Source organism: Amblyomma mixtum, chromosome 10, assembly GCF_055824585.1.
Source record: "Amblyomma mixtum isolate Tamu chromosome 10, ASM5582458v1, whole genome shotgun sequence".
NCBI classification, from domain to species: Eukaryota; Metazoa; Arthropoda; class Arachnida; order Ixodida; family Ixodidae; genus Amblyomma; species Amblyomma mixtum.
Genome location: NC_143021.1, coordinates 113,363,141 through 113,388,373, shown reverse-complemented (window position 1 = coordinate 113,388,373; position 25,233 = coordinate 113,363,141). Strand labels below are relative to the sequence as shown.

The window sequence follows — 25,233 nt, the reverse complement described above, 5'->3', positions numbered from 1 at the left end:
AATGTTCTCCAAATGAAGCATGCATTTAAAAAGTAGAACGGGAAAAATTTTACGAACAACAGAGAAAAAAAGGGAGTGTCCACTTCAACCATTGACGATATCGCGAATGATACCCTTGTGTGTTTTCCCTGATAGGCTCCTCCCGACTTAAGGCTTCGCACATCGTAAAATACTTGTTTTGGAATTCGTAAAATACTTGTTTTGGAATTTCCGAGCCCAAATTTACCGCGAGATATGAAAAAGACTCCTGCACGAGCCTTCCATATGGCGCGCAATGCTTAGAACCACTTAGCCTCTTATCGTCTCGTCTTCGTTACTGCTTTTCGACCCACAGGTTTGTGAGGCAGATGCCTGAAAGTTCGCTCTGCTCAGCCGCCGGCCGAAGGCACGTTATCGACTTTCCGGGGCGCGGCAACCAGTGCCGTGCTGCAAACACCTCTGCAGTCAGGCATACGAAGGCGCCGTTCCGGGGAACAGGTTGCCGCTTCCGACGACGTGGCTCCATTTGCGAACCACTTAGTATGGAATAGCGATGCTGGCTAACGGGAAGCGGTGTACCTCAGTTGAGTGCAGCATGCGCTAAGAGTGACTCCACTCGGAACGGCAGAATGCGCCGTCGAACTGGAAGCTTATGATGGAATTTGAGTATTCTGACTGATTAAAAGCTCAGATTTCGAGGATGGGAAGGAAAACTTATTGTGGCGGCTGCACTCGCTCTGGCTCAAAGAAGTCTCGATTTCAACGCAGCCTAGTCATTTCGAACGTAGGGGCCAAAGCACGAAGCAGTGAATCGTCTACTTGCTGCTGAATTTTTGTCGGCAAATTTGCCTGGCAACTGGAAGAAGGGTCATCTTTGTTGTTTATGCACGCATACCACTGAACAGACCCGGTTGTGAATTGCTCTGCCGTCTGCTCGCTTCGCATGCTCCAAAACGAGGGCGCAGAACATGACAACATCAGAACTACTTCTTTGTATGCGATTCTCAAATTAAATACGTAAAGATGCAACAATGGCTCAAAGCACTTTCTGATCGTGAATGCATATCATAATACTCCACCATAAAATCGCAGTCCCTTTCACAGCAGCATGTTGAACATCTCTGTAAGGGATGCTCGACACAAGCCCAGCGGCATCTCTTAGCCTGATACCCAGGGGGGATACTTTATTACTTTATTTATTTATTTATCATCATACCCACAGCGTCATTGTCTGGAATTACAGTGGGGGGGTTGAAGAAAAAGTACACAAATGCCACCGCGTGCAGGTGGTTACAAAAAAAAGATAACAATGAGACAGAAAGAACACAGAATTATTATACACAGAAAATGTCACAGCATGGAAGAAAATGAATCATTTGATAATATGTACACTACTTCCTCAGGCAGCTTGTTCCATTCCGAAACCGTTTTGGGGAAAAAAGACATTTTAAAAAGGCCAGTCCGGCACCTGTATTCTTTAACTTTAAGTGAATGATCTCTTCGTAAAGACACGTAATCAGGGTTGGCTATATATTTGGTTCTGTCTATTCCAGTTCTAGAATGAAATTTTTTCTGAGAAATTTTTTCTGAGAGTTTCTGAGAAAGCTGTATAGCTTTCCTTTGTAGCCATATGGCTGCGCTCGGGTGGATGCCAATGAGTAATTACTCCCTTATTACAAATCTACTCCACCTTGGGGGATTCCCGTAAAACATTTGACCAACACAGTTCCCACTTCGAGTTATTGATCAATTCGCTCTCGTCCTACCATAAGCCTGCCGTCCTGGTTAGCTCAATTGGTAGAGCGACTGTTCCGGTGTAGCGGTGGTCCTAGGTTCGAACCCCGGACCAGGACGAATTTTTCTTTAACTACGAAGTTTCTGAGAAAGCTGTATAGCTTTCCTTTGTAGCCATATGGCTGCGCTCGGGTGGATGCCAATGAGTAATTACTCCCTTATTACAGAATGAAATATATTATGAAATAATTTTAAACGCAGTACTTTCCTACGCTTTTGAAGTGAGTCCCAACCCAAAGATTTTTTCGCGCTCGTTACACTAAAATATCGCCCATAGTTATTGAAAACAAAAAGAACGGCCAAATTCTGAACTCTTTCTAGCTTTTGAACGTCAAGAAAGGTTTTCGGATCCCAGACTGTGCAAGCATACTCAAGTATGCATCTAACAGGCCTCACATACGACTGTCTTCTGTGCGGAGGTTTCTTCTGCCCGTCCTTGCCATTGAAAAAAAAAAAAGAGAGAGAACATGATGCGTAGCATGAAACCCACTAAAACAATGTTTCACTTGCAACAAAGAGCACAGAATGGTAACGGTGCGAAACGTCGATAAATAATATACCCCTTGGTTAGCGCTAAGAAAGTGATAAGAATAGGATAGCGGTTTGATGCAAGCCTGGAACCACATCTGCAGCGAGAAATTTGGAAATCCTAAACGAACGAAGAATGAAAGCAAAACGAGTTTTGTAATGCGTTTCTTCTTTACGTGTGGGAATGAAGCTCTCATCCTTTTAAGCGCAGATTTCGGTGTTTCTGTTTTCCCGGAACACGCTTATTCTTGTCAGAAGTCCTGACCCTGTAGAATGCCGCAAAGGCGGTAGGAACATCATCAAACGGTCCTACAACCGACTTATTAGAGCACACCGCAAGCTGAGCAGTAAGAGTGCAATATTCGACCAATATGTACCAATATCCCTCCAGAGAAAGTATACAACAGCTGTATCTTACCGGTACTCACCTATGGGGCAGAAATGTGGAGGCTAACAAAGAGGGTTCAGCTTAAGTTGAGAACAACGCAGCGAGCTATGGAAAGAAAAATGATAGGCGTAACGTTATGAGACAGTAAGAGGGCAGAGTGGGTCAAGGAACAAACGCGGGTTAATGAAATCCTTTTCCAGTGAAAAATGACCGTCCGATTCATTTCAGGGTCCCTTTAAGCGTAGTTTAAGCGTTATGTGATGGTGAAAGCACGAACAGTATCCGTGTCTGTGAAGTGAGGCCGCTGAAGGGACCCATCAACGCTGTTGTGTCCTGCCCTTAAGGCAGAGCGTAATTGTCCCATCAGGTTTTCCTCTCCCTGCAGAGGTCTGGCTCTCTTCCCTTTGCTATCTTCCATCCGAGGCTTGAGACGGACGTACACATATTTTTTCCAACATGGCGCGGTTCTAATGCACCACGCAGTGAAAAGACACACCTGACAGCATAAAGTGATAAATATGTCGTTTTATATTCGTGCACAGCCGTGAACAAATTCACCCGAACCAGCTGACACGCGGTTCTCTGCACTGAACCACCTACCTGTACTGCCGCCTCGGTGGCTCAGCGGTTATGATGCTCGGCTGCTGACCCGAAATACGCGGGTTCGATCCCGGCCGCGGCGGCCGAATTTCTTTGGAGGAGAAATTCTGGAGGCCCGTGTACTGTGCGACGTCAGTGCACGTTAAAGAACCCCAGGTGGTCGAAATTTCCGGAGCCCTGTACTACGGCGTCTCTCATAGCCTTAGTTGCTTTGGGACGTTAAACCCCTTAAACCAAACCAAACCAACAACCTACCGGTGCCTTTATATTCTGAGTGGGACTCTGGGCCAGGTGTACTAGGGGAAGAGCGCCGCACCAGCCTGCTGATAGCGCAGATGGGCGCTTATCATTTTTGCACGGGCGGTGGCTGCGCATCATTTCTTGTAAATTCTGGGTGCCCACTAGCAACGAATGCAACTTGTATGCAATAATATTCATTTGCGCATGCTTTATAACGACGCATGCCTCGCTGCTGCGCTGCGTACGGAAGAAGGCGAGTTTCGGCAGCCGCTGCACGGAAGCAGCGTGCAAGCGGCACTGTTGTGGGCCCGGCGCGCTTAACGGCTCCCACGGGAAACTCGCGGCGGCTTCGCGCTCCGCGGGAACGCCGAAGCCTGCTTGGAAACATGCAGGCAGCGTGCACAGTGAGGGATCACTTGTGCCGCATGTGATGGCTCTGTTATGACATGAACAGGATGCAGTAGCCGCCTGTCACGAGTTACAAAATGCGGCAACGCGCGCCCGTCAGCACATTGTTCAGCAGTTGCTGCAGCTTCGTTCACCTTAGTTGTAGCTTTTATTGCGAAAGTAATACTAGTTGCACTTTCAGCCCGTCGCGTAGCGAGGCCGGTAGCTACGAAATTCGCATATTGAATTTGATTGGATTGGATTTGATTGTGCAAGCGATGCATCACCACAAGTCTAACCACAAGCACCACCACCAGCTACACTACCAGCTGAACCATGGCGTAGCTACGGATATTATTGAGAAAGCAATACTAGTTGCACTTTCAGCCCGTCGCGTAGCGAGGCCGGTAGCTACCATATTAGCATATTGGATTGGCTTGGATTGGATTGTATTGTATTGCATTGTATTGTATTGTATTGGATTGCAATGGATTGGATTGTATAACCGATGCATCACCACAAGTCTAACCACAAGCACCACCACCAGCCACTACCAGCTGAACCATGGCGTAGCTACGGATATTGCCTTCGCAATTACCGGGCTTAACCAAGCTAAGCCACAGCCATTTTTTTTCCTGCGACTTTGCAACCGACAGCTCCTCACTTGACACCGTTCATTTTAAACATGACCTCTGTTCAGGAAATGAAAATCACAGCGCAGCTCACAAGACCGGAAGTGGAGTTGGAGACGTCTTCACCTCCAGCCCCGCATGCTTCGCTCGGGTTTTCTAGTTCTAGGCTCTGCTAGCCTGCCCAAGTCTCTGCCTTACCTCTTTTCGCCAATCCCCTTCCGTAGCCCCATCGCATCAGACCGTGGGAAACCGGTGCACCTTCTTCTGGCTTAGCTGCCCGCATTTGTTGCTGTTTGCCCCGGTAAACATGGCACGCACCCACGCGGGGGGTGTGGCCATGGTACGGTGGTGAAGGCGAAGGAAGTATTTGTGCGGGAGAAAAGGCGTGAGGTGGCGAAGAAGAATAGTGGAATGACTGAAAGTAGAAAAAACTTATTGCTGAAAGACTTAAACAAACGAAACAAATTAAATGAAAATCGAAACAAAGCACCAGCGCATATGGCAGGTTCTCTCAGATCATGAATGGTAGCTTACCAATATCCCTGAAGAGAAAAGTATACAACAGCTGTATCCTACCGGTACTCACCTATGGGGCAGAAACGTGGAGGCTAACAAAGAGGGTTCAGCTTAAGTTAAGAACAATGCAGCGAGCTATGGAAAGGAAAATGATAGGTGTAACGTTAAGAGATCGGAAGAGGGCGGAGTGGGTGAGGGAACATACGCGGGTTAATGACATCTTAGTTGAAATCAAAGAGGAAGAAATGGGCTTGGGCAGGGCATGTAATGCGAAGGCAAGATAACCGCTGGTCCTTAAGGGTAACGGAGTGGATTCCAAGAGGAGGCAAGCGTGGCAGGGGACGGCAGAAAGTTAGGTGGGCGGATGAGATTAAGAAGTTTGCGGGGATACAGTGGCGGCAACTGACAAATGACAGGGTTAATAGGAGAGACATGGGAGAGGCCTTTGCCCTGCAGTGGGTGTAGTCAGACTGATGATGATGATGACAAGGTAATTGACCAGTTGCAATAATCTAATCATGAAGGTAGCCGTACGCACCACTAAACGAGAATCATTGGCGCTCGCACGAGAGAAGAACTGGTAGAGCCTCGAAAGAGGGACCTCTAAATATTGCTGTCTCTGAGATGCGAACCGACGGCAATAGAGGAGAAAATCTTGTATCGTTTCAACTCATCAACATGAGTCAGAAAGGTTTGTCGTGGCGAATCCGCAACTACACAAGTACAAATTTAGGTGAGGGATTCTGCATTGCAGAAGCGTCATGGACACCTCACGGAACCTTCATTTACACGTCCGCACATTCCAAGTGTACTTTAAGTGCTGGAGATCCACGGTATTCAGCAACGAACCACTCAAGCTGCCTGAGATATGTTGGAACCGCTGGAAACGGGAAGTCTCCAGCAGAATGAGGTGAGGCACAGGGCACTACGGGGGCACTGAGAGCTGACCTTGCCAATAAATCAGCCACCTCTTCAAAATAGGAACCGAAATGACCAGGTACCAGGGCAAAACGGGCCTCCAGCACTGTGCGCGGAACAAAAAAACCTATACCAATACACTGTAGCGCAGCAAAAGATGAGGACACAAGAGACGAACACTACGGGCGTTAAATTCCAACAAATTTTATTCTCCTGAAACACCACATTTATACCCAGGAAAACAGGAATCCTGTGTGCCAACAGTATCAATTCCTCAGAAAAGCGAGCTTTTTATCTGAGAGGAGAATGGAAGGTTTGCTTACACACGCGCATCCTGACTTATGTATCTTTTCAGCTTCAATAATTTCGCGCGTTGCCGTTTCTCTGCTTTTTGCTATTGCCACACTTCTACCAAAGAAAGGCACACAATTTGTCCTTGAGGAATCGGTACCGGTTCGCACCTGCCGGCGCACATCAGTGAGTGTGGAAAAGATAATGACAAAAAACAGAAAGCAAAAAAAAACTGTGTGATGCAACTCTCCAAGGCACTAGCATCTTGTGCGGGAGCACTGACACGCTTGCACGAGAATTGGTTGAGGCCTACCATATTAGGAAAAGCGGTAGTTCATGTATTAGTACACCATCTGTGACAATGTATGACAAAGATTTTGCCTTTTTAGAAAAATTAGATAAGAGGTGAGTCACCTGTGTTCTTCCTTTGTGCTTTTTACGGGCATTTGGCTTGCACGTGGCATTGATGATTAAGCACTTTTTTGTATAAATGTCGTGTTCTTTCCGGAGTAGAACAGTTCAAAGTTTGCGCTCCGTCCTGTCTCCCTTGTCTTATTGTGTCGTCTTTGTGTGCGCAAAAAGAATTCTGGGCAAAAGGTTAAGTTTGCTGTGTAAGTACATTGAAACTGTTTTTTTCCATGTGCCAGTTTCAGAAATGGTCACCCTGAATGATTTTTCTGGAATGAAAAACACGTCTGAAAAATCTTTCCGTGAATCGCATATTTCTTCAGCCAGATCGGTAAGGTTTAACTTGTTGCATAACTTCTTCGCTTTTGCTTTTACTTTTGACATCATTGTTTCGTTGCGGCAGTTAAATACAGAAGACACAGCTTCGTCAGCCTTCGACTTTTAAAGTTCACAGGATAAAATCGCAAAACCACCTTCTTTGTCAACAGGCAGCACGAAACAATGATGTCAAAAGTAAAAGTTAAAGCGAAGAAGATATGCAACAAGTTAAACCTTACCAAGCTGGCTAAATAAATAGGCGATTCACGAAAAGATTTTTAGACGTGTTTTTGAGTGCAAAACCCATAAACCGTAAAAACCATTCAGAGTGATCATTTCTGAAACTGGCACATGGCAAAAAACAGTTTCAACGTACTTACAAAGCAAACGTAACCTTTTGCCGCTTGACGACCCTTTTATTGTCAAGAAATCTGAAGAAATTTTCGACTTCGTTCGGTCGCGCTCTCATGACAGCATTGTTGCATTTTCTGTGGATGTTAAGGATCTATATTACTCGCTGCCGAACCACAAGGTGCTGTGCTGTGTAGAGGAGTGCATAGATAAGTTCGGGTGTGTTGCTTTCCAGAACGCGGCGGGTGTGTCGGTGAGCAGTTTTTTAGAAATTTTAGCCATATACCTGCAGTCCATTTACTTCCATTAACTGGGAAGGAAAACCCTACCTTCAGAAAGAAGGGATATGCATCGGGCCGTGCATAGCGCCGATTCTGAGCAACCTGTTTTTACCTAAACTTGACAGGGCTGTTTACAGCCACCTAGACGGCTTGGACGTAATAAAAGTCTTTAGATTTGTTGAGTTTTTATTCTTGTTAACTGTGACCACGGCTCACTTAAGCCTAAGGCTCACAGCATTTTAACTATTATAAAAGAACATTAAAACGTTTGTTTTAACAAGCGAATTGCTCATTAATAACTCCATTAGATTTTTAGATATTAACTTCACCTTTCGCGCTCATCACATATGCTGGGCCTGCCATTCGCGTAGCAACAAGCCGATGCTGCCAGTCCACTCCGCTCATTCAAAACTGGTAAAAAGAGGTATTGTCAATTTATGTTTTCAAAATGCTCTCCAGAAATCTTGTCCGCACATGATGAGCGATAGTTTTCAAGAGCAGTTCAAGTGGCTGACTAATGTCGGGTACCCCGCCCATGTTCAAGTTTGTGTTGCCAAAAGCTTGTGAAGAAAATGAAACCAGAACATCAATGTCATCCAAATCCGGTTCCTCGTGAATGGAAAAACTTTGTTGTGTTACCATATCTACACAAGATTTCCAACAATTTGAAAAGAATTGGTCAACTAGCGAATGCAACCGACGTGTTCTCGGCGCCGAAAAAACTTGCAACGTTGTGCAGACTGGGAGAAACTAACACAAAAAAGCGCGCGGTTGCACAACTAGGCACCAGAAGCCATACGTCACGTGCGATGAATGTGTTGTGTATAAAATTCCTTTGTCGTGCGGGAAATACTATAACGGCCAGACGGGGAGATGTCTGAACGAGCGCCTAATGGAACACGCTCGCAACGTCAGAAACAGGCAAGGCGGATCGCTGGTCGATCACATTCTCACATGCAAGTCAAAAACCTGTAAGCCTTTCTTTGATAAAAGTGTGGTAATAGGGAAAAGCAGAGAAAGGGTAACGCGCGAAATCATTGAAGCTGAAAAGATAAATAGGTCAGGATGCGCATGTGTAAGCACGGTTAAAGAATGCAGCGCGAAAAGACAAGGAGAAACGAAGAAGTGTACAGGACTGGCGCTGACTACCAACACATTTATTCAATGAAACCAGCAGCTTTTATAATGCCATCCAAGACCCACGTGACCAGATAAAGCAGCAGGCGTGGGAAATCTGTCTAACACTGATACACATCATTGCACACAACACGGAAGAAACAGCACATCGAGGCGAGGAAACGTCACCCCGGGACCTAAAAAGTGGATGACTAAATGACCAGGAAGAGCCAAAATAAACAACTAATAAATGAATGAACTATCATCCATTGCTGTCCACTCATCGTGAGGCAATTGGCAGAAACAAAGAACAAAAGCCAAAACAAAACAATACCGCAAAACTGTGTAAAAGTCGAAACAAAACAGAGTGAAAGAGACAACACAACAAAAAGAAACGCTACGCGAAAGGTGTGTCAAATACTGAAAGCCATACAGTCTAAGAAAAAGTTAAGAAGTTCTAAACAACATGTCAAAAAGTTCTAAAGCACAATTCTAAGAGGATTCTGGTGTGGGCTAGTTGGTTCATTCTTAATAAACAGATTCACTACAGCGCTACTGAACGAGGACAGAAGGAACACGAAAAACACAGGACGGGCGCTGACTACCAACTCTTTACTACCAACTCTTTATTTTTCATGCAATAAAGAGTTGGTAGTCAGCGCTGTTGAAGACGAGGTTCGGGGTCGCGGCTCGACGGATCCACGGTCTGCACGACGCCCGTTCCCACCTCCAGGCCAAGGACAGGAGTGCCGCAGAGCGACGGAGTTAGAAGGTGGCAAAAGAAGGCTGAGTTTATTTACATAATTACATGAGTGAAGATCGGAAAGTAGTGCTCTTCGACGGCATTCGTTGCGAGTTTTATACCATCTTTCTTCCCTAGCTTCCCTAGGATGATGACGTCAGCTCCAGGGCAGGGGAGGCCAGAAACTCACTCGCGCGCACACACTTCCACTCCCGCACCTGTGGACACGTCACGCGTTGAGCCGGGGAGAAAAGGAGGCCCTCGAGGTAAAGTTGAGGTGAAGTTCTCGGACGCGACGAATGTTCCCCCGGGCTGTTGACACCTGTCCGTCAGAAGACATCCGTCACGAAGGATCGGAATGCGAGACCGTCAAAAGGGCGGAAGTGGGCCTTTGTCCTTTGGGGACGTTCTTGAAGATTGCGGAAGTCCCCCGCCAGCCCGCCGCGGTGCTCGGTACGCAGAACAATCATCGAGACGACGGCCCTTGACATTCGCAACGGTTACTGCGAAAAGGGAGAGGTAACGTCCACGTGCTGATGTCCCCACGCACGTGGGCCGACTCCGGAGAATTGGGCGCTTTTGTGTCCATTGGGCCTGCACGGAGACGTAGCAAAGGAGGCTACCCTAGCCTCGTGCCGAACCCGGAACGACTTGAGGCAAGCGTCGTTGAGTGACAGGGGTTTCTCGAAACCATCCAGGCGACACGTGCGTGTTGGTTGCTTCCTGCTGATGCCGTCCTTAACAGCGCCCGTCCTGTGTTTTTTGTGTTTCTTTTGTCCTCGTTCAGTAGCGCTGTTGTGAATCTGTTTACTAAAGCACAAAAGTCAAGCAAAACAGAGACGTAATTAAAGCGGATCTAGAAAACTCAACTCCTTGTCTAAAAGTAAAATTGAAGGGGTGCTAACGCTCTTGTCTTCAGCTTTGGCGATCAACCGTGCCTCAATGATGACCCTTTCTATTTCGGTCCTCGCACGTGCTCTGATCACCGTGCACTTGAAGAATGGTTCGCACCCTTTGCAAATCTATCAATGGTCGTCCAAGCGCCCGCCGCTTTTGTTGCGTACCTTCCGGCGATTTTGCGGATTTGCCATCCTCCCTGACCACTTGTACCAGGAAAAGGCTGTGGTAGCGCTCGGAAAGAACTTCAAGAAGGTCCAGTTCCGACCCAGTAGACAGAAAGCGTTTGCTTTAAGCCTACTGACGAGTTTTCATCTCGATAGAATTCGATAATTGGCTGAGAAGGCACGAAACTCTTTCTTGGAAGTCTTCTTCACAAGCAAAACACATAAGCCCGACTGCCCTCTGAGGACCATCATCTCGGAAGAGGGTACGTGGCAAGCTGAAGTCGGCGCATACCTACAACGCCGCTTGAACGGCCTGCCTATAGATGAGCCTTTTCTGGTAAGGAGCTCGTCAGAGGTGATACAGCGACTCAAAGGCAGTACAGACGCTACGACTGGCTTCACTATCGACAGTAAGGAGTTGAGTTTTCTAGGTCCGCTATAATTACGTCTCTTTTTTGCTTGACTTTTGTTCTTCAGAACTTTTTGACATGTTCTTTAGAACTTTTTAACTTTTTCTTAGACTGTATAGCTTTCAGCATTTCGCACAGCTTTCGCGTAGCGTTCCTTTTTGTTGTGTTGTCTCTTTGACTCTGCTTTGCTTCGACTTTTACAGTTTTGCGGTATTGTTTTGTTCTGGCCTTTGTTCTTTGTTTCGCCAATTGCCTCACGATGAGTGGACAGCAGTAGACGATAATTCATTCTTTTGTTACTCGTTTATTTTGGCTCTTCCTGGTCATGCACTTTTTAGGTACCGGGGTGACATTTCCTCGCCTCGATGTGCTGTTTCTTCCGTGTTGTGTGCAATGATGTGTATCAGTGTTAGACAGATTTCCCACGCCTGCTGCGTTATCTGGTCACGTGGGTCTTGGATGGCTTGATAAAAGCTGCTCGTTTCTGAATAAATGTGTTGGTAATCAGCGCAAGTCCCGTCCCCTTCTTCGTTTGTCGTCTTTTCGCGCTGCATTCTTTAACCGTGATCACTGACCAAAAAGCCCAAACAGCCACTTTGTGTAAGCACACCTTCCATTCTCCTCTCAGATAAAGAGCTCGTTTTTCTAAGGAATTGATACTGTTGCCACATTTGATTCCTGTTTTCTGGCGTGTAAAAGTGATGTTTCAGGAGAATAAAATCTGTTGGAAGTTAGCGCTCGTGGTGTTCGTCTCTCGTCTCTTGTGTCCTCGTCTTTTGCTGCGCTACAGTGTATTTGAACTATGTACCAACAAGCCCAAAAAGCCACGCTACTGAAAAAATCCTAAGGGAACGATTCAATACAGAGTTTCTAGAAGTTTGAAGAGAGACTAAAACTGAAAGGCAGCATAAGAGCCCGTGCTACATGCCTCGGAATTTTGAGAAGAGCCAGACATATAGCCGAAAGCTCTACAAATAATATAGGAGTATAATCAGGGATACGAAAGGAATAGCTCCAAGCCAGATGCCGCGAATATATCCCGATCTCCGCCTTCTCACAGCTTCAAGAGCCGCGAGAGAATAGCATGATGAGGGAAATTATGTAGGTGTTCAGCAAGAAGACCATTTAGGATATTCTCTGGCATACTTTTTGCATGGAACGGAAAAATATGGTCGTAATAGAAGACGGGGTCATCCTGTGTGTCAGCAACTTGTTGCAAGGGGGTCTGATCGACCGGAAGCAGGGCTAACAGGTTGTGCGTGAACCTAACTAGCGGAAGCTGATAACGTGGCCAATGATTAGAAAAAAAAAATTAGCAACGGCTTAGCTCAGCTAGGACAGGATATACGTAGCGAAATCAGTTTCGTCTACTGACGCTTCAGTAGCGACACGCCGTGGTTGTCAATAAGCAACTTGGCGGCGTCTCTTCGCGACACGTTCCTCTAGTTCTTAGGACTTGTCGGCCGCCCGCTTAGCCTTTCTCTCCCCGGTTTCACGCTATCGGCCGACCTTGTACCATGCGACGAGTTCTGGATCGGAAGACTCAATTTCACGCAGCCAGTACTGCTGCCGTGACGCGCACGGCCGCTCTCTTTCTTTTATGGTGCGCGCTTGAGGAGCAAGAGCATCGCTTCCGGCTTATTTTAGAGCTGCGCGGCGCGACTCTGCGCATGCGCAGTGAGATGCACAGCAAAGTGACGGAGGGAACTCCGCGCAGCGTCTGCGGCGGAGCGACGGCGCCCGGCGCACACCTGTGGCTCCAGCACAGCTGGTTGCCATGGTAACGATGCATGCGAAGTAGTGGTCTTTGCGCGGCTCCGCGAAATGCGCTTCTGCTAGCCTGCTGTAGCTTTCGCTACAAATACAGGTGTGGTTGAGATCGAAAAATGGGAGCATTAACGCCGAGGGGGCGGGTCAAAGGACCTGAGGAAAGTAGCCACTGTGAGAAGTTTGAAACGGGAATAGAGATCGGGGATACGATAAAGGAGAGCGTTTGAAGCTGATTTTGCGAGCCCGAGGCAGAGCTGTAGGGCACGGTTTTCCATTAAGGCTAAGTGCTGCAGCTTGTAGTTTGCGCTACCAGAGAAGAGGACGCAACCGAATTCCAGAATCGGTCGCATATAAGCCTTATTGAGAAGCAGTTACGTGTCGCGTCGCATGCGAGTTTTTATTGCCTACCCGTGTCAGCCGGCCCGAAGCACGTTTTCCTCATCCTAAAATTATCCTTAATATGCTGGCGCCAGTCCAAACTTGGGTCGTAAGTAACGCCGAGGTATTTAACCGACTCGACCTACAGAATTGGGGTGTTGGAGTAGAATAGGGATATGTGCAAAGGGGTGTATAGCGGATATACCAGCACGCCACAGTTGCTGACATTAAGTGACAAACTAATTTGGTCCAACCAACCCTCAAGAGCATTCAGGTATGCCTGCAGAGACTGGTAAAGAGCATGAACATGCTTTGCTGAGGCGAAAGAAGTGATATCGTCTGCGTATACAAAACTCTAATGTTGGCATGACTGGGGATGGTTGGTTGGTTTGGTTGGTTTATGGGGTTTAACGTCCCAAGGCGACTAAGGCTATGAGAGACGCCGTAGTGGAGGGCTCTGGAAATTTCCACCACCTGGGGTTCTTTAACGTGCACTGACATCGCACAGTACACGAGCCTCTAGAATTTCTCCTCCAAAGAAATTCAACCGCTGCGGCCAGGATCGAACTCCCGTCTTCCGGGTCAGCAGCCGAGCACCATAACCACTGAGCCACTGCGGCGGCAATGACTGGAGATGTCCCAGATCAATATGTTAAAAAGCAGCGGTGAGAGAACAAATCCTTGCGGCGCACCCCTTGATTGAACATGGGTATTAGAACAGAAAGATCCGTGTGTACAGAAGAAAAATCTGGCTTTTAAAAATTTACAAACCCAGGCATAAACATAGAGTGGTGGATGTAGCTGAGCAAGGTTGTTAAGAAGGACCGTGTGCTCCGCGCTGTCATAGGCCTTAGCCACATGTGGTGTCATCTAGTGTAACGTTTTGCCCAGCGTACCGTTTTGTTCCAACACAATTAAAAAATTAAACCACGAGCTTCATGGGAACAGCGAAATTGTAAATCCCTTCTGGGTAACAAAAACGCGATTTTTGTACAATCTAGTTTCAATCGCTTTTCTTCAGTGGCCTCAGATAGAGCTGGGGCTACGTTTCCATCATTCAGTGCCACGTTTGTCGAAAAAAATAAAAAAAATACTCCTAAACTGGCACTTTCCCAACATATATACCACATCTCAAGCTGTAATGCTTTAACATGAGGAATTCATCGTCATCGTCAGCCTCATTATGCCAACTGCAGGGCAAAGGTATCTCTCATGTCTCCCCAAATAAGCCTGTCCTTTGCCAGCTGCGGCCACCGTATCCTAGGAAACTTCTTAATCTCATCCGCCCACCTAACTTTCTGCCGCCCCCTGCTACGCTTGCCTCCTCTTGGAATCCACTCCGTTACCCTTAAAGGGGTGCAGAGAAAAAATTTGTGGTTGGCGTGTTCTTTGTTTCTCACGTTGGATATTGCCTCAGGACGCGTGATTCGAGCTCGGCGATTCATATAAACAATTTATTAAGGCGGAAGTCTTTAATGCCTCAACGTTGTAAGCAGGGGTTGTCGACAGAAATGTCACGCTTTTCAGTTGGTCGAAACGGTCGTGACATCAGAGCGCGCGAATTTCAAATGGGGCCAATTGTACTTTGGCTAGTAACCATGCAACCAATTAAAGGGATCGTATAGTGATGCTCCAAGTGGGACTGAGTTTAGTTAATTGCTTAATTGACCAAGTAGCCTAATTAACCTTTCTAGTCAGACCGGATAAATAAATAAAACCGAGTAGGAAATTGGTCGAGCTCAGGAATCGAATCCCGGTCTCCGGAGTGCGAGACGAGCACGCTACCACTCCGCCATGCCAGCTCAATGGTTCGGAATGAACAAAGGCGCGTCTAGTGAATAAGTTGTCTTCGTTAATTCCCATCTTCCTCCCTTCTCGTTACGACGAGGTTTAGGTGTCCACCGAGATATGAGAGAAAGATACATTTCCTTTCCTCAAAAACGAATTTACCGACGAGCAAGGCGTAGAGCCGAACGGGCGATGGCGTGCAATGTTCTCCCTGGCAGCGTTGCAAGACGCTATCGCGTTCCGCTCTTAGAGGCGAAGCTTAACACCTTAACCACACATCAGTGACACAGGCAGCAATACCACGCTTAAGGCTTTCGCCTCACCGCACTTTAGGTGAACAAAGTGCCCCCTGATTTTTGTCGCTTTATTTATACTGAGCGATTTCGGTTTCTCAGCGCCGGGCTGTGTTGTGACGTCACTCCCAAGGAAGAGGTGCAACCCTGGTCACGTGGGCCCCAAAAGTAGAGAGACACGTAGCGAGCGTCGTCTGCTCTCGTACACGTGCTGCACACACCAGGGCCTTAGCAAATGCCGGCCGGTACTGCGATTTGCTGAGCAAAACTGAGGGGACGAGGGACGGCATCGAGTTCTGCAACCGTGTGCTAGCTTGGGCCGATCTGAGTTGGCAAACCGCGTATGACAAAGCGGTTTCTGCGTTAGGTTTGGAATTTGCCACACTACGCCGATGCTCTGCGTCGGTGGCCCGTACCCGGCAGCGCGTTATTCGGCTGATCCCCTGGTCACATCACAACGACACGATGGCTGACTGCCCGTGTCTTTCACTCGGCTTCGCCCGTCTAGCCGCGACGCGAGACTGTCCGGGCTGATTGCGGTATCTGCCGCTCGCTTTTTGTGCTGCTGGTTTAGCGAACAGTGTTCGCTAAAGGAATGCTTCAAGATAATTCTAGAGGATTCGGCACTTGCCGCGCGAGTACGAAATTCCCACAGGAATGCGCCCACGACGACGAGTGCTGGGCTGCAGGCATTGACAACGTTTGACAAGGCATTGGCAACGCGTTTATACAAAATCAGCCATAAACAATTAATGACCACGCAAATAAAGTCATTAAGATAGGAAGTGCACCTTCACATACAAAAACAGCGCTGCGACAGGGGACGAAGAGGGAATAACAAGAGCACGCGGTGAAATTAAAAGAACTTGCTGTTGGGATGCTTGGATTTGATTGATATCTGATTTTAAGGGCGCCATTAAAATTAACTGTTAAACTAAAAGAGGATGTTCTTGCACTTGAGAAAAAAAGCGAGTTAAAAAATTCTATACATATTCAGTATAGATTACCCCGAATATTTTAGGGCTTTAGTACAATAGAGCTTTCTTAGAGCTTTCTTAGAGAGCTTTTTTAGTACAATAGAGCTTGCGCCTCGCGGCGTACATCTTTTATGTGAGCAAATGTCGGAGTCTTTCGCAACTTTCATTAGAAATACGTGCTGATACCCGCTGCCGATGAATATGCTAGGTGGACGCATGAAGTTGTCTATGGAACGCAGCAGACTCGTAGCAAGAATGACCTCGCCTTTCAGCACAAAACGCGTGAGGCGGAATAAAAATTAGGTTTCGTTTGGTTTATGGGGTTTAACGTTCCAAAGCAACTCAGGCTATGAGGGACGCCGTAGTGAAGGGCACCAGAAATTTCGACCACCTGGGGTTCTTTACGTGCACTGACATCGCACAGTACACTGCCCTCTTGAATTTCGCCTCCATCGAAATTCGTCCGCCGCGGCCGTGATCGAACCCGTCTTTCGGGTCAGCAGCCGCGCGCCATAACAACTGACCCACCGTGGCGGCTGGAATAAAGATTAGTGGTAAGGCGAAAGTACTGACTCAGGTTTCAAAACATCCGCTTGGCTTTTGCGCTCCATTTAGTCCAAGTGTCGAACAGATGGGAAGCTAGTTCCTGAGTAAGGTACACAAGCTGTGTGCCAAAATCTGAGCGTGAAACTGGTGCACGAAACTTTCGATACGACCACAGAAATGGCTTTCGTTAATCCTTTAAAGCACCAGAAATTGCATGCATCATGCAAATCTGGTACAGTACAGAACGAAAATGCGCGCAGTGAACTCAAAATAAGTTCAATGTCGAATATTTCTCTACATTGCTTGCGCGTTTCCTATAAAGGACACTGGGGCACTGACTCCATATGTTTCTTCAGTTTTCTGGAACGCAGAATATTTTAGAACGTCCGCCCCTCTCGCTGTGCGCAGAAAAAGAAACGAGTACTTAATTTTTACTTTCTGTCTTGTTTAGACGCAAGGCGAATCGGTGGTTCTCAGTTCCTGGGCCTTGGAAAAGTACCAGATTAAACGTGGAACCAGGTGCGATAGCCTGCTCTGCAAAGAAGCCGCTTTCGACAGGAGTACAACAATATTTGAGGCGACTAAAGCTGCTGCGCTGAATAACTCCCCGCAGGAAGGCGAAACGAAGATGGGACAGCACTGCTTTACTTATGCCAGAATGAAGCAGCTAACCCAGCTAAAAGTTCTGCTTGAATAACTTCCCGTAGAACGATCACACATTGCCCCAGGCAAATAGGTTGCTGCCCCATCAGATGTGGGCACACCGCCGCCTCTGCTGCCTGAAACGCGCCACCTGTGCCCCCTGGCGCGAGCAAGTGCGCCACGGCTCTTTATAATCGCGCCGAGGGCCGGAAAAGGGCTACCCCCCCTCCTCTCCGCAACGGTGGCTCGATCGGAATCCCCCAAGGGCGCCGGCGGGAAGCCCTGCACTGCTCCGTCTTTCCGCGTCTTATTTTGACTGCGCCGCCGGGGACACTGGCGTCTCGTTCGGGCGTACAGGTATAACCCAGCCGCGCTCTCTCGCAGCTCCGTCCCGCTCGGAATCTTCCCGCGACCCACACAGGCACACCGCCGCAGCCGTGCTATTCCGGGCTGCTCAGGTCTTCCTACGCAGCTGTGTGGCGGTGGCTCTCCCTTCGGTGGCGTAGCTGTCTGTGGGAGAGCAGAGCTGCTGAGAATACTTGCATTCGGAGAGCGCAACGTGGCACCTCGTGGGTTTCGTCGACTGACTCACACTGCGCCTCCGGAGACGCCTTCTTTCTTTGATCTTTTAGTGGCATATCTAAGCATGTTATTCAATCCATGCCCGAACACACAGCTTCCTGTGGTGGCCCGGCGTGCAAGCCAGCTCAGGGCGTGCAAGCCAGCGCAATCACGACCCCACGTGGCTCCGTCCTGGCGAAGGGAGAAATACGTGCATATTTTCCAACCACGATCGTCTTTGTCATCGAGCCCTTGTGGAGTTGTCGTTGCAGGGCTACCGCAGCCGCGTTGTGATGGCTACGTTAGGTCAAAAGCTTTTCTGAAGATCGCTCACTTTATTTTTATGCATGGAGTAGGCAAATTCACATGCACTTCAAATGATACACTAAAACTGTGGTGCAGTATTAACGCAATAGCGTTAAAAGAAAAAAACCTTAAAAAAAGTACAAAATCGAGCTATCCGCTTCATTTATTCTGATTATTCGTACTACACTAGTGTGTCTGCATTAAAATCTAGAGCTAACTTACCCAGCCTCGAAACGCGACGAAAAAGTTCTCGATTGTGCCTCTTTCATATGTTTTATCATTCATCTTTAGGAGCATCGGTCATATCACCGGCTTATCGCCTCTCAAGCCGTATTAACCACCATAAGGCCGTCTACGCCCCACCGCAAGAACTACCGCTCATTCTCGATCTTTTTTCGTCACGTCATCCCGGGACTGGAATGATCTACCACAGGACGCCGTGCATCACATCAACGCCATCTATTTTAAGAACGCCATCAAGACCATTATTGTTTAACTGTCATGCCCATCCCTCATGTAATGCCCCATACCAGGGGCCTTTGAGGTATCAAATAAAAAAAAAAGCCCCGTTAGCCAGAATATCCGGCGTCGGCGTTGTCGGCGTTGTGAGCGAAAAATCACGAGAATGACCGTGGCAGGTGGTCTCCAGAGAGCAACCTAGGAGACAGGTGTGCCACCTAGGTCACGTTGCCTTGCGTCGTCAACACAACCTGCCCACCGTGGCAGGTAGCAGTTAAATTAATGAGTGGCCGCTCGGGGAGAGCTACTTGGGTCACACAAGGTCCACGGCCAGGAGCACCTTCCATCGCAAGGCAGTGGTGTATTGCTTAACCGCTGCACCACTGTGCCAAGGGGGATACGAGGACTGCTGGGGATCTATGACTGTAAAGTACAGAATGACCCTCTGCATACTTTTGAATTAACCCATTACTCTATAGAGTCATACCCTTCAGGCGGGAGTTAAGTGTCGCCTCAAATTTTTTTGTGAGCGCTCGTACGTAAGCTAGGCACGCATAACGCCGAATTGTTTTGCGTAGTTGTTTTTTGTCCTTTTGCATTTTTCATAATTTCCATATTGTATTCTTGTAAACTTCCTTTACTCAAAGTGCCGTAGAGGAGCCTGTGAGATAATCCCAGTTAATAAATAAATAAAATAGTGCACTGGTTTGAAGAAAGGGAACGACTGAACGACAAAGACACGTTCCTGCCGTTATTCCTTATATGCACAAAGTCTCACATAGCCATCGCGGTGGCTCAGTGGTTATGGCGCTCGGCTGCTGACCCGAAAGAGTCGGGTTCGATCTCGGCCGCGGCGGTCCAATTTCCATTTTCATTTTCTGCAGGTTAACTTTTAGACCTACCATTCAGCTCTGCCTGTCTAACTCACTGATCATTCTTTCACTTAGCGAGGCAATGCTATCAGCGAATCGCAAATTACTTAAGTATTCAAGGAGAGGGCTGAGTCGGGCTGGTTGGTTCATGTTGAATGGCACGACGTAACAGCGCTGACGGACGGGACGGAAGAAGAGACAGACACATGCGCTGACATCAGCTGAGAGAGACATCAGCGCATGTGTCTGTCTCTTTTTCCGTCCCGTCCGACAGCGCTGTTTCGTCGTACCATTATACTTAAGTGTTCTCCATTAACTCTTACCCACAACTGGTCCAAATCCAGGCCTGGGAACACTTCCTGTAAACAGGCGGCGAATAGCACCGGCGTGATCGTGTCTCCCTGCCTGACTCCCTTCCTTATTGGAATTTCATTGCTGGCTTTATGGAGGACTATGGCGGCTTTGCAGCCCTTATCGATGTCTAACAGTATTTTCACATAAGGCTCTTCTGCACCCTGATTCCGTAATTCCTGCATGACTGCTGAGGTTTCCACTGAGTCAAATGCTTTCTCGTAACCAAGGAAGTATATATATATAGGGGTTTGGTATTTCAGAAGGGTATATGCTTGGGCTTGTTGGTTCATAACTAGCGCCGTGTGTTGTCCGTCTTTCTGTGTCCTCGTCTCTTTGCGCTACGTTTTTCACCTTGGGTTTGGTATATTCTGCGCATTTCCCTATCACCTGACTGATAGTGTGACTATGGTCTATTGTGTAGTATCCTTTATGAAAGCCTGCCTGGTCGTTTGGTTGATCAATGTCTAGGGTTGTCCTTACTCTATTAGCTACTATCTTAGCAAATGCCTCGTGGGCAACGGACAGTAACATGATCGGTGTGTAGTTTTTCAAGCTCTTGACGTCTCCTTTGTTATCATTCAGATAATGTTAGCTTTCTACCTATAGATTCTGGTACGCTCGAAGTCATAAGGCATTGGGTGTAAAGGGTGCCTAGTTATCCTAACACAATCTTCCCTCCGTCGCTTAAGAGACCTGCTGTGACCTGGACCTTACCAGCTGCTTTCCATCTTAGCATAGACTTTCTCTATTTCCTCTTTCGTTACTGGCGGGATGTCCCATTGTTGTGCACTAGTGTCTCTCTCATTAACGTTCTGGTTACATTGGCTACTACATAGATTTATCTGGGACTCTTCGGGTAGTTTAACTATCTTATCCATATTGCTGACGACATTGCCCTTTGTTACTTAGCGCATACATCTGGTTTTTAGCTATGGCTAGTTTTCTGTTCACTGCTTTTAGGCTACTTCAGTTTTTACAGCATGCTCGATTTTTCGCATGTTAATCTTCTTTATGTTGGCTACCTTGCGCTTATTTATTAACTTTGATAGTTTTGCAAATACTATTCTGTCCCTAGGGTTAAACGCTTTCATTTCTTTGCGTTTCTTAATCAGATCTTTCGTCTCCTGAAGTGCCAACAATCCTACCGCCTACTTCTACTGCGCCTCCGTGAGGATAGCCGTGAGATTATAGTTTATTGTTTGTCCATTAGGATCGCCTTCCTTAGGCAGATCCGAATATCTTTTCTGTAGCGATATCTTCAATTCCTCTACTTTCTAACTTACCGGTAACTCATTAATGGATTTTCGCTTCACTCATTTCTTTCCTTCCCCCTTGAAGCGTAAGATAATTCGAGACCTTACCATTTTGTTGAAAAAATGTCGAAAATACATAAAAAATATTCTATTTTTGCTTGGCGATACTCCTTACGCTATACCTTTCTGTAGCATCGTTGTTCTCAGTATACTGAGCTTATCGGATAAATAAACAACCAGCTGCTTTCACGCATGAACACGTGTGCTTCAGGGCATGCAGAATACTCCAAAAAAGACGGCGCTGCCGGCACGTTCATGCTGTATTTTCTACAAAAGATAAGCTCCATTTAGTTAAAAATTAGTTTCCAGCTATAGAAACCTCCTTGATGTTCGACTTTCGCAGAAAGCAGACATACAGCTGTTTTTAATACCTGGCAATAGTTTTTTTTCGCGAGTGGAATAACTGCGCTGTCATCGCAAGTACGAAATTTTAAGAAATGGCAATGGCAGGAAACAAATGAGCTGAAGTAAAAAAACTTTTTAGAAAATAAAGTGCTTGGCGTCGCCGAGTTGTTTGGAGCAGAAAAAGTGTATGAATGAAACAATGTGGTTCCAACCAAAACTACTCAGCAGAAGTCTAAAAACCCTCATGAGGCGCTTACAATCGAGAACAGCCTGCACGAATCACTTTCTGCGTAGAATTGGGCGTGCAGACAACCCACGATGTCCATGTGGTCACGAGTGTTAGGATGTACGTCATCTGCGACTGGACTGTCCAGAACATGACAGTGTTAGAGCAAGACTAAAGAGGGACTTGACCACACTTGACGAAAGGCTTCAGCCTTTGAAAGTTATTGGGTTCTTGGCCGATGCATGCGCTACAAAAACGGTCGATCATAGCACCGAAATCTTTCTTCGAGGACAGTGGCATCCTCGAGAAGTACGAGATATTGCTTGCGTAAAACGTGTGATTGGTCCCCTCGGCATGAGCTGTGGAGTATCGCGGCAATGATATGTGTTTCTATAATGAATCTCATATATGAATGAATGAATGAATGAATGTTTATTTGGACAGAAATACAAAAAAGTCTGTCGAGGAGGCTGACAAAACGGCAGCGAATGCCTGACTAAGTGTCAGTCCCCTTTCTGAAAACACAAAACACTCGAGCAACACGGTGTAAGAAAACTACATAAAGTATATACATACACTTAAAATGGAAGGTAAGTAACATGAAATAAATAATAAAAACAGTGAAAGCATGTTACACTTTCAAGGAAAACAATCATATCTGAATAGATAACAGGTACAAGTTCACTTTTTTTTTTAAGTTTCCTAGAGATGGCGATTCGTTTACAATACTGAGGATGGTAGGATGATGATTTAGGAAATCTGGAATTATAAAAGATAGTCCTTATCTTGCCTGTGTTGTACGTAGTGTGTCTTGTATTATATGTGTGCTCTTTTGGAAGGTATGTTTTGAAAAAGGCGCTTTCATTATGGCCGATCTCTCGAAATATTACAATCGCTGTTTTTTTGTTAAAAATATTTTGTATTGTTAATATACTATTCTTCTTGAAAAGAGGCGCAGAATGACTTCTATAGGGCGCATTTTCAACGACACATATCATACGTTTCTGTAAGGTTAGCAAGCTGTCGATGTTAGTTTTCGTCGCGGTACCCCAGACAGATAAACAGTATTGGAGGCGTGAATGCAATAGCGCTACAGTTGCTGCTCTCTAATGTCCTGGTAATCATTTATATGTATTTCTATTATGTATCTGATGTATGCCATACCGTTTTTGTTGCAGCTCATTGCTTTTTTTTCATTTCTTGAGTTTGCGGTTTTTAGACCGTTTACTGTGATTAGTACATGTCATTGCTTGTAGTATATCCTCATTGTATGTAACTAGGTAATATCATTACCTATAGCTTATTTTTCTATTCTATTTTATCGTTGCATTTCTGGCATGTCCATGGTATTATTTGTCACGTGGATTGTGTGTGCTGTAGCTGTGCTTTGCTGAGCGTTACGTCGCCAGTTCAAGTGTTTTTCTTCTATTGTGCCGAAAGGAGAGCCCGTGCCATAATCAGGCACTAACGTCTCCTTTTATGTCCATGTCAATTTTAAAAAAAAAATGTAGCGCCTGTTGTTAAGCTGCGCACTTGTGTTGTCCTCAAAGTTGAATCTTTTTGTCAACATCCATGGGAGAATGTGTTTTGAAGGCATCAAGGTCGCGGCGCCTACCGAAAGTTTGAGCGCGTAAATAAATACGCAAAAAGATAAGTACAAGGGATTGTTCGGTGAGTTGATGCGTGAATACATGTCCTAAAAACTCATAGTAGCACCCCCTTCCATTCGAGGAGCTGTTAGTGCACGCTCGAGAATATCCCAGCGTTTTGTGGCCATACGGCTGCGAGAAATAGTAGTTGCGACTGAGCGCTGGATGCTGCTCTCGAAGTCCCCGTACCGTGAACGTCAACAAGCAAGAAGAGAACAATACAATGCCAGCAGCTATTCTGGCCACCGGTTGGGCGTCTGCCATGTCCGACTGCAAACGCTCGAAAGCTGCAAATCGCCTCCACTTCGCCCACCTCTCCGAGCTGCCTGTTGTCGCTGGGCGAAAGGAGTGCATTTACGCCCTTGCGGCACGCCTACAAATGTGCGTACTTTCGTAACGGAGCTGACTGTTTGCAAGCGTCCGAGCTCGTAAATTCGAGCAGTTCCTCGCTCCAACTGAAGTAGGTACGAATGCTGCACTACTACACCACGAGTAAAGAGCGGCGAATTTAGCTGGAATGTCGGTTGTTACACATAAGACCCTGTAGTTACTGTCTGCGACGTTAGCAGACGACGCGAAAAAATCCATCGCTGAGGATTGCGAGCTTATTACTGGTTTTACTAAACGACTTATTCCATGCTAACACCGTTGACAACTCAATGTGCTGAAAGGACAGCGAAGAATTTATAAAACCACATTATGATAAGAATATCGCATCCTAAATCGCATAAAGTTGGGAGCAGACACGCAGGTCTTTTCCATACTTCACGGGATGTTATCGAGAAACTGCGTTCTGCCGCTAGTTAAGACAGGAATACTAACCAGGCCATTCGGCTGCTGCGCGCAGTTCCCAATAGAGAAACACATGCGCACTCCCTAATTAAGGAAATGTCACTTACTGTTCGCAGGAATGACACGTCGTCCTGCTCGGACGACCCTTCAGCGTCCCCCATGGCTGGTTAGGCCTAGCGACGTGTCCGGACGACAACACCGCTGCCGACGCAAAAAAAAAAAAAACTCAAAACACGGCACGCACTTCTTTCACGCCGGGTCAGCCAGCTTCCCTTCTCCTCTTGCTCCCGAGGAAAAAAAGGGAAGGTGCGGCGCGTGCTCGCCTCTCCCGACGGAACCCTGTGGCAGTCGATGGGACGGTGCTGCTGCTGCTGCGCGTGCCGCTACGCTCCCTCGAGCTGCTCCATTCGTCGGCGTCGTTCGGCGGCGCGGCACACGTCCGGCGCGCTCTGACTCCGAGCGCACGCTGCTGACTCTGGCGCCTTCGATCGCCCTGGTAACGGGAGCGGCGGCGCCCTGGTCGCTCGGCGACTTTCTCCCCTCGGCCTTCTTTTTTTAACCGCGCTGGCTCTTCCAAATGATGCAGCTTTGGCCGCCGGGCACCGGAGGATGATTTGTTTGCGGACTGAGGGGCAGGGGGCGCCAGGTGATGATGACGAGAGAGGGGTCTGGACCCTAGGAAACTTGCCAAGTCCACTTGCTGGGAGCGAGAGGCGCGCGCCACGTACTGCGCTCGGGATGCTAGTGAAAAGCCTAGTGCACGTGGTGGCACATTCAAGCCGAAGTGAGCATCGCCTGCGCTCAGTAGGAACGTTGGAAGCCAGCACTGACCTTCTATTCTCTGAATGATGCAGTGACTAAAGATGCAAATGTAGATTTTGCAATGACCTACCGTCCTTCTTGTCCACTACCAAAATAACAGTATGACGGCCTCAGTGGACTAGGTAATTTTTAAATGCACCACTACTAACAAGACGAGTTTACGTCGAACTCTGGACT

The 25,233-nt window shown here is 47.1% G+C and overlaps 1 protein-coding gene across 5 annotated transcripts in view; it reads right to left on the bottom strand.

The window, feature by feature from the left end:
- LOC149326706 (ryanodine receptor-like) overlaps positions 1-24,718 on the bottom strand; it is a 542,398-nt gene extending 517,680 nt beyond the window's left edge. For all 5 annotated transcript variants that reach the window (XM_089563500.1, XM_089563501.1, XM_089563503.1 and 2 more), the window contains exon 1: positions 24,342-24,718. In XM_089563500.1, the coding sequence (XP_089419626.1) occupies positions 24,342-24,395 (54 nt within the window). In that variant the 5' untranslated portion in view covers positions 24,396-24,718. The remainder of the gene's footprint in view (positions 1-24,341) is intronic.
- Between the last annotated feature and the right edge of the window lie 515 nt (positions 24,719-25,233).